At 37.3% G+C, this 10,064-nt stretch overlaps 1 protein-coding gene across 1 annotated transcript in view; it reads left to right on the plus strand.

Annotated features, from left to right (window-relative positions):
- The window catches only part of TTC3 (tetratricopeptide repeat domain 3), a 49,011-nt gene that overhangs the window by 2,258 nt on the left and 36,689 nt on the right, over positions 1 to 10,064 (plus strand). The window contains exons 2-11 of the mRNA XM_015635702.3: positions 848 to 933; positions 2,909 to 2,954; positions 4,042 to 4,174; positions 4,890 to 4,974; positions 5,617 to 5,670; positions 6,597 to 6,720; positions 7,007 to 7,092; positions 7,378 to 7,472; positions 8,687 to 8,749; positions 9,142 to 9,266. Of these exons, the coding sequence (XP_015491188.1) occupies positions 859 to 933; positions 2,909 to 2,954; positions 4,042 to 4,174; positions 4,890 to 4,974; positions 5,617 to 5,670; positions 6,597 to 6,720; positions 7,007 to 7,092; positions 7,378 to 7,472; positions 8,687 to 8,749; positions 9,142 to 9,266 (886 nt within the window). The 5' untranslated portion in view covers positions 848 to 858. The remainder of the gene's footprint in view (positions 1 to 847; positions 934 to 2,908; positions 2,955 to 4,041; positions 4,175 to 4,889; positions 4,975 to 5,616; positions 5,671 to 6,596; positions 6,721 to 7,006; positions 7,093 to 7,377; positions 7,473 to 8,686; positions 8,750 to 9,141; positions 9,267 to 10,064) is intronic.

A 10,064-nucleotide genomic window follows, 5' to 3' on the forward strand; every position in this document is an offset into this window, starting at 1 on the left:
AGGGGGAACCTGCCCCAGCTGCCTGTTGGGGGTGAGGCAGCGCCCCGGGACTCGTGGGGCTGCAGGACAGAGTTGGTCGGTGTGAAAAACAAGGTTAATGTATTTTCTTTTTATAGAATTTAAAAGTTTCATAGAAAGGCAATTAGGAGATAAAGTAAAATCTACAGATATGGCTGGGTGTCTCTGCATTCACCTTACTAACAAAGGATTGTCCCTTAAAAACAGAACCCCAGCACATACCCATAAATTCTCATACATATTCAGACATTCTTCTTAAGTTTTTTGATGTTCCTTTGTTTGGTTTTTACCTTGCCCCCTTCCGAACAGATCAATCTTCATAGCACCACTGGGTTTTATATCCTCTGATACCAGGTACAATAAATCCTTCCCTTGGAGGGCTTGGAGGACAAAATAATCTTAATAATGCAGGGGGGTCTCTGATTGTCTTTTCAGTCCCTGGGTTATATAAACAAAAGTAATTTGTGCTTTAATATCATGTTATAGCCTAATATATTTGTATTATGCCACTATTTCTAAGTTTCATCAATAACAGATGTAAAAGAAACTGTATTAATACAACAAAGTTTTCTAACCTTATCCATACAACATTCATTATAATATTTGTGAAAAGCCAATAATATAATATTCACTTATAACTTTGTCACAAGCTTTTAGCCAGGTTTGGGATGGCTTTTGTCAGCACTGATTCTCCTTTCACAAACACTCAGCTTCCACAAATCCCGAGCAAAGTGGGATTTGTCCGGGGGATCATTTCAAGTGTTGCCCACCTCCTGTTGTTTGCCTCTTGTCTTCCTCTGGTGTATTTCTCATCTTCCCTTTCTCTCAGGGGGATGTGCCATGGATGAGCCTCTGTTCACATCCGTCCTTGCAGCCTTGGCTCGTTGTGGAGGTGATCCAGACGCCTTTCGACTGGTAAGTGGGGTTGGAACTGGATTGGAAACTTTGCAGGATGTTCCAGGTGAGTTTTTACCTGGATCTGGCCCTGGCACAGAGCATGTGAGGGCACAGCTGTGGCTGCTCTGGATCCCTGGAAGTGTCCAAGGCCAGCTTGGATGGGATTTGGAGCAGCCTGGGACAGTGGAAGGTGTCCCTGCCTGTGGCAGGGATGCAGTAGGAGGATATTTAAGGTCCCTTCCAACCCAAGTAATTCTGGGATTCTCTGATCAGATCTCCAGAGTCATTTCCAGCATGATTAACTATGGGTCCTGGTGTCTCACACTGACCATAATTCCAAAATGCCCAGACTGGGGCAGAGCCCAGGTCCCTGTCAGCAGGGCCGGCTGAGGAGGGCAGCTGGGCCAGCTCCTGTCAGCAGAACTTGCCCAGCCTGTTGGTCCAGTGGCCATTCCTGGGGTGCTGCAGCTCAGCCTGACACCTTCAGTCCCTGTCACTGCAGGGCAGTCGGCTTTTGGATCCTGGGATTTCAGCTCTTGGCTTGTGGGGTTTCAGCTCTTGGATCCTGTGGTTTCAGCTCTGCACACTGACTGCAGCATTGTTCCTTTGTTGTTCTAATCTCTTCCAATTTTATGTGTTTCTTTGTGCCCAGGAAGGCTCTGCTTATTTAATCCCAGAACCTCAGGCTGGTTTGGGTTGGAAGGGACCTTAGAGCTCATCCAGTTCCATGGCAGGGCCACCTCCCACTGTCCCAGGAGCTCCCAATGTCCAGCCTGGCCTTGGGCACTGCCAGGGATCCAGGGGCAGCCCCAGCTGCTCTGGCAATTCCATCCCAGCCCCTGCCCACCCTGCCAGGGAACAATCCCTGCCCAAGATGCCAAGATCCAGCCCTGCCCTCTGCCCCTGGCAGCCATTCCCTGGCTCCTGTGGAATTTTCCCTCTCAGTTACTGCTGTGCTTTTTCTGGATAAACTGCAGCACTTTTCTGCTTCCATACTTCCAGGAATACTTCACTGTTTCTTTTCCCCTTCTTGCTGTGCTTGAGGAATCTCAGAAATCCCTAATTTCCATATCTGTGCTGCTTGTAGAGCTCATCAGGAGTTACTAATTTATCAGTGTGGCCTTTTGTCCTCCCCAGGCTGGAATTAAAAACACAGATAAATTGAATTTCTCCTTTTTTCAAGCTCAGCCTTTCCAAGGAACTGGTACCAGTTGAGCTGTGGTTCCATTCAGAATTTATTTATATCAGTGGAGATTTTTTTGGGGTGTTTGCTGCTCCCAGAACAAAGCTCTTTAAGAGTTATCAGTTGTCTTTCAAGACAAGCTAATTTTAAATCTCAGATGATGTTTTTTTCCCCTCCAGGTTATTGTGTGTCCTGGCCTGTTAAATACATGAATTTTATAATTTCTTCAATTCTGTGAAATGATAATGCAGCGTTTCCTGTGATGCAGAGCATTTATTAAATCACACATTTATGGTGTTTGTTAAAATAGCAGACTTTGTAGGGATCTATAAATCAGAATAAATAATTTCTTCTTCAGATTGAGGTGCTCAAATGTGGTTTAAACCCCTTAAAAGGAACATGAAATACTAAATCAACTCTTATTTAAATAAACATTCACTGTCAAAATGTACTTACTATTTTTGAATATTTTTTTAAAAACCTGTGTTGCCTTCTTAAACCTTTATATTTTAGTCAGGTACTCTTGAACATAATTTTTCTGCCTGTTTTTTGAATTATTAATTCCTAGAATCCTCTTTTATTCTGATTGAAAATATTGTTTCAATGAATAAAGCTTTTCCTGTCCACCTTAACCTGTGGACATTTTTATAATGGCCATGCAGATAAACATTCTTTATTATCTCAAAACAAAATGATTTCTTTGTTCCTGGCTTGGGTTTCTGTGTTTGCTTTTTTGGCTGTTCAGTACAATAAATGGTAAATATGTAAATATATAACATGTAAATATGTAAATAATGTGTTTATCTTCAGAATCATGAAGCCTTTGGACAGACAGTGGTGCCTAATCGTAAAGCAGGTAGGGAAACTAAACCTTCCATTTCTTGGATCTTGGCATTGCTATTTGATTTGATTTTTCCTTATTTTGCCTGAAAAATTAGTGCATTATTATTTCTGGGCAGAAGCATTGTTATATTCTGTTACCCTGGGACAACACTCATCTGTTTCTCCTAATATAACTTAAATATTCAGTAATATTTACATAAATACAAGTAATTAATGCTGGGAGCATGGAGATTCAAGGCTGGTGGTCTGAAGACAACCTCATGTTGAATTTTTTCATTTTTTTTATTATTATTACTTTTGTAGGGAAGGCTTTCCAGTAATTAATAAGCAGAAATTCCCAGTTGCAGAAAAGCAGGTGGCTCAAATTCAAAACTCTATTTTCTACACAACCCCATAATTTGTGGGAACAAAGAGATGAGCGGGGGTGGAAAGAGAATTTTTGTGTATTTTTATGTATTTATTTTTGTGGTTTTTTGTGTATTTTTGTGTATTTTCAGACCCCCAGGTGATGCTGCCTTGCTCTCAGGGTACCTCAAACCAACCCCAATAAACTGAATTTCCCTTTTCATTTCCTCCAGAGGACTTGAAGCCACCTCAATGACCCAATTTAATTTTGAATTCCCCTCCATCCCTCCCTGTTCCATGTGGATCCTGGGAAGTGCAGGATGCTCTTGGAGAGCCCTGAACCAGGATGGCTTTTGAGAACAAACCCTGATGGTTTTGTGCCCTGTTGCCCTGCTTTTATTGTCCAGAATAATTCATGGATACAGGTGAGAGAGGCTGAATTTTCCCTGGAAAAGAACATTTGAGTCCAGCCCAGCGAGGAGGCTGCATTTATCCATTTTTATCTTAATTTATCCATTCAGAACACAGGTGTGCAAAGCCTTCCAGCAACTCCTATCCTTAATTCTGCATAAATCCCCTCTCCCCCTCCCATTTAAAAACTGCCAGGTGAGTTCAGAGTGTTCAAATTCCTTTATTTTCATTTGTCAGGAGTAGAGGCTGGAAAAAATCCCAGATTTTAATGTTTATTGGCACTTTGGAATGCCTGAATCATGCCCTGTAATTCCCATTTATGTTTTGTTTTTTCCCCATTGGAGGAGTTGATCCCTGTGAGGTTTGGTGCAGTCAGCCTGTGGAAAAATTACTGGAATATTGCAACGTGTGCAAAATCAGGTTGTTTTGGTCTGTGTTGTTCACCAAGAGAAGCATTTCCTTTCTAGGTGAATTTCGGTGAGTATCCACATTTTCCAAGGGGTTTTCCTCCAAATCTTCCCACTTTTCCTTGTTCCCTGTCAAAATTCCTTGGGTGCTTCCAGTAGGGCTCAATGTTGGAATTGGTTGAGGTTGTAAGTTCTTGAATCCACAGGAGAAAAAGACAAAAAAAACAAACATGTTTGTATTTAGACTGAGTTCCTGAAGTCTGGAATCTTTGGGAAGCTGAAGTTTGGGGGGAATTTCAGTGTTCATGTAGATGCTGACATTTCAAAAGCAGCAAAATATTTTAAAATTATTTTTACTTAATTATTTTTTACTTAATTATTTATATTTTTTTCATAAAAATTTTTTTACTTAATTTTTTTTACTTAATTTTTAAAATTATTTTTACTTAATTATTTATATTTAATTATTTACATTTAATTATTTATATTTAATTATATTTAATTATTTATATTTAATTATATTTAATTATTTTAAAATTATTTCTATTTAATTATTTTAAAATTATTCTTATTTAAATATTTTTATTTAACTTTTTAGAAACATTCTTTCATTTTTTAAAAAAAAAATATCTTCTTTTTTTTTTTTTACCTTCCTGCCCTGAAGGGCTTAATGTGAATTTTTAAACATTCTCTTCCTTACATTTAATTCCTCTAAATATTCATAATGAAGACCCTGTAACACCTTGGGATTTGTCTAAATTATAATTTATTCTGTTTTCCAACAGTTCAATGGTCGTGGGCTGGAACATGGAGGCAATCCATGACTGTGATATTTTGGAAGACCTTGCTGATTTAATTAAAAAAGTTGTTGTAAGTCCTGGATTTTAAATTTCTCTGAATTTTCAAATATATGTTAATTAAATCTGTCCCCTCAGCGTTTTGGGATGATATTCTAAATTAGATATTCCCTTCTGCTGAAGACATTATTTAATAATTGAGTTGCAGCTTTCCAAAGAAGAAGTTGTGGCCTAGGCTTTATTCCAGTTGGGATAATTTAGGGATTATTAGAAGTCAGCAATAAAGTTGATGGATGAATGACTTAAATAATTTCCTTTTTCCTCTCATTCAACAAATGTTATTTTAAATTTGCTGCTGTTGCTGACTTAAAACAGAAACAGAACAGTGGAGAGGAGGATGTGAGGAATATTCTCAGCAGCTGAAGGGATTTGTTGTGGGTTTTATTTTAAATTTAGGTAATAAAACACTTATTTCACTTCTTGAAATTCCTCTCTCAACCCCAAGCTACATATTTTATTTTATAAATTGAAGTATAACACATTTCTTTCCATTCTTTGGGTTGTACATCCAAGAGTAAAAGGGGATTTGGAGGAGCAGATTTTGGGGTGGTTTCAGAGCAGGAAATGTTCCTGAGCTGAACCTGAGCAGGCAGAAATTCAGATTATCTCATCTCAATAATGACTTTTTTTCATTTGTGTTTTCTCCTTGTTGCAGAACATCCCACATTTTATCAATGGCGTCCTGAGGATCGCCACTAGACTAGAAAATGTGAGTTTCTGGAGTTGTTTGGAAGATTCCCTGGAGCTCCTCAGGGGAAATCTCCTGATCCATCTTTTTATTTACAAAATCCAGTTTCTGCTAGAGCTGAACTCATTGTGTTTTCCAGCTTGAAAACTTTGGGCTCTGAAGATCCTGAATTTTTCCTGTGTTTAATCCCTTTTTTCCCTCCACTTCAAAAAAATCCTGGGGTCTGCTGTGTGTTAAATGCAAAAGCTGAAATCAAAGCAATGAATTTAAAAACCAACATTGTTGTAGCAATAGGAAAACCAGAATAAACACAACTGTGGATTCCCCAGTTGTTTTATTAGTGGGGATATTTGTCTTCCTCATGTGATTTTCTTTTCTGTTATTTTTCAACAGCCATAACAAGTTTCTAAATCAAATTTTAGGGGGTTTATGTTATTTTTAAATTTTTTAATAATTTCAGTCATCATGTGGAAGTTTCTAAATCAAATTTGAGGAGGTTTATATTATTTTTTTTTTAATCATTTCAATCACCACGAGGAAGTTTCTACATCAAATTTTAGGGGCTTTACGTTACATTTTTTAATTATTTCACTCACCACGAGGAAGTTTCTAAATCAAATATGATTTATATAAAAAATCACATATTTCAAAATAATAGTTACTACTGAAATAACAATGAAAATTATTTTTCAGATCATTTCAGAAGCTTCCAAATCAAATTCTAGCATTTGAGTGCTCCCCCTTGCCAAGTTTGGGTTGATTTTGTCACTTTGCTGTGCTGGAGCTCCCCAGATAATTTGAATTTATTCGCTGTTGCATGTTAAAAAAATCAGCTAAAGCAGAGGCAAAGAGCTCCAGCAGTTTGCTTTGTATAGTAATTATTTTATTAATTGTATATTAATGACCTTCTCTTGATTTTCTGGGGGTTTTTTTGCTAATTGGAACAGGGTTTCTTCGACATTGAAGCTGCTGTGGAGTGGGTCAGGTGTGTGGGGGATTCCAACATCCTGCAGAGACTGAAGCAGCTCGAGGATGGTGGCCGGGTCAAACTTCAAATTCTTTTTGTTGAATGTGAGTATGGACACTCCAGAAGGGTCCAGAAATGAGGGAAAAATTAAAAAAAAAATCACTTTCCTCTTAGAAATGGTGAAATAATTTGTGTTCTTCTCTTTCTTCTGAGATTCTCTGATAAAACTGAATTTTCACCACTCCCATTGTTGCAGTTTTTCAGTTGTGTGACAGGTTTTGCTGGCAGGCAGGAGCAGAGCAGGATTTTTTAGTGGCAGAGGAGAAACTCTGAGAAATTCCTCACTCCTCTTGTGCTTTCCTGAATTTTTTTCCTGAATTTTGTCTCCAGGGAAACGTTGCATCACCAAAGTGGCGCTGGAAGATTGTGATTTAGTGGAAGAATTAAAATCTGTGACCTGTGAGAGCTCCAGGACGGTGAGAGAAGCTCTCAGGATGTGTTTGGGTCGTTTTTTCTGGGGGGTTTTGATGATCAGGGATTGTAAAAATCCCCCAGTTATTAAAGAGAAATGTTTCAAAAGCTCTTGAGGGTTTAATTCTGGCTGAAATAATTCCCTTTGCTACGTGAAATAATTCCCTTTACTACATGAAATAATTCCCTTTACTACATGAAATAATTCCCTTTACCACATGAAATAATTCCCTTTCCATTGCTGAATTAAAGGAGTTTAGTGGGTAAATTGTTTTTTCTTGCTCCCACAGGAAAGTGAATCCATGAAGCAGAAAGGAAATGCTGAATTTTCCCAAGGAGACCTGGGCTCTGCCATTGTGTCATACACCAAAGCCATGGAGTTTTGGTAAGAACTGATCTCAACTCCTTCAAATGTATCCTCATTTTGTACAATTTTCCATCAGCCACTTTAATTAGAAGCCAAACGATGCCTAATCAAAAAAGGAAAAAAGCCTTATAACCCATTTTTTATTGTTTTTTCCCCATTACTGCTGGTTTTTGGGTGCTCTTACAGCTCCAAAAGTTCTGTCAGGGTTTCAAATGACCAAAAGGAAGAGGAGCAAACCTGGAAGAAAATGAATTATTTGGTGTGGACAACCAAAAACAACCACTTTGGGTGTTTGCCCTCAAAATACTCTTGGAAATATTGCCAGTATTTATCATTATTTGTCTTTATTCCTATGATGCAAAAGGAATAACAACAAATATTTCACTGCCTGCTCCTGGCAGCTCTCAGGCTTTATTTCCTTTTAAAATCTTTTTGTTTAATTCTTCCCTAAAAACATTTCCTGAAAGGTTCTGGAGACTTTCCTGGGCTCTGTAGAAGGGAGAAAGGGATGAAATGGGAATTTTTAGGGCATTTTTTTCCCCTGCCCTTGGAATTTCAGCAGGGTTGGTGTGTTCAGCGTTGGTGCTGTGCTCATGGAAATGCTGATTTTGCCCATCCTGGTGTCTCTAAAATGCAGGAAAATTGATAAAATCCCACTTTCCACAAAACCACGTTGTGCAAAGAGACAAATTCTTCATTTTCAAGTCTGTGGCTTTACAATTATGCCCTGAAAAGGATCAGGATTTTTGATTTATTTACCCTCCCTTTTATCCATACTGAGGCCTGATCGTGTACAACTTAATTCAATCCATTAATATCTAATATTCTGTCAATAAATCCACTTTAATCCCCCTTAAATGCCACATGGCAGGAGAGGTTTTGGTCCCAAATTCAAGCTGGTTTCTTGAAAAATGGAATCCCCTGAGTCAAATCCAAGAAGGGAAAAGCAGAACTTGGTGGAAACCCAGGAAATCCTGGTGAAGAGCAGAGATCCTGTGAGTTCCTGGAACTGCAGAGCTGAGCTGCTTTTTAAGGGTAGGCTGAGAATAATTTGAATTATTTGGAAGTTGTTTTAACAGCCCAAATCTTAGAGAAGATCCCACCATTAAAATGAACATTCCCAGTGACAAATCCACGGGGTTTTCTGTGCTGAAAATTGAATTTTTTTCCCTTCTCTTTAGGGTTTTTAATAGGAATACCCATTATTAACTGTCCATAATCTTTTTTCCAAGCCCTACAAACCACCTCCTGTATGGGAACCGAGCTCTGTGCTTCATTCTCACCGGGCAGTACGAGTGAGTAACCCCTGGGATGCTGGGCTGAGCTGCCTTCAAAACGAGGGGTTTTCCAAGAAAATTGGGTTTTCTGCAGCTAAAACTTGAAATGATTTCTGATGATGTGACTGCACGTGGTTGTAATTATGGATTTCCCATCCCTGGAAGTGCCCAAGGCCAGCTTGGAGCAGCCTGGGGCAGTGGGAGGTGTCCCTGTGCATTTTGGGGTGGAGCTGGATGAGGTTTAAGGTCCTTTCCCACCCAAACCATTCCACAGTTCCACCAGCTGCTGTTTTATTTTATTTTTATATTCTCATTTATTGTATTTGTATTTCTGCTCTTCACACCAGCCTTGGAGAGTTTTTTGGAGGTGTAAATAATAAATTCCTCTTCTTTCCTCTCCCTTCTCTCAGGAAAGCTACAATTGATGGAAAAAGAGCCACAGTTCTCAAGCCTGATTGGCCAAAGGTTGGTTTCTATTCCAAAATCCCCTTTTTTTGGCATTTTAGGGCAAGAGGAGAACCCAGAGCTGATTTTTAATGAATGAACACGAGAGCTTTGTGGACTGAGAATTCTGCCAAGTGCAGTTTGCTTGGGGTTTTTAGATTTAAAATGTTATTTTAAATCTAAAAAATTATTTTAAATCTAAAATTTGAATGTGTCAGTGTTGGTGTGAGGTGCTTGGCCTGTGTAAAGACAGAAGAAAATGTTTCTTATGTTGTGAGTTATCAGAATGCTTCAAAAGAAAATAAAACATGTAGAATATCTAAAAATATTCTGCTTAATGGCCAACAGGTATTTCCCAATATTCTTGGCCCTCAGAAGAGTAAATAATAACTTATTTATATCTATAAATAATTATTTTAATTTTATTTTGTATATTATGTAAATTATTATATTATTTATACATATATAGTATATATGCATAGTATATATACATACTATATATGTATATATAGTAAATAAAGAATATTCTTGGCCCAGAGAAGAGTAAATAATAAATTATTAATATGTTTTTATAAACATTATTATTTTATTTTGATTTTATATTGTATAAATGATATTATTTAGTGTATGTATATATATATGTATATAGTATGTGTATATATACACAAATAAAAATGTTTATATATAAATATATTTTATATAAATATAAAACATATATATAAAATAAATAATTAAATAATATTCTTAGCCCAAAGGAGAGTAAATAGAAAATATTTATATATATTTATATTAATTACATTATATTATAATAACTATTTAATTACTATTTTTAATTAGCTTGCATATTGTATAAATTATTGCATTATTTTTATATACATATATAAAAATA

Source organism: Parus major, chromosome 1 (genome assembly GCF_001522545.3).
Source record: "Parus major isolate Abel chromosome 1, Parus_major1.1, whole genome shotgun sequence".
In the NCBI taxonomy this organism is placed as follows: domain Eukaryota; kingdom Metazoa; phylum Chordata; class Aves; order Passeriformes; family Paridae; genus Parus; species Parus major.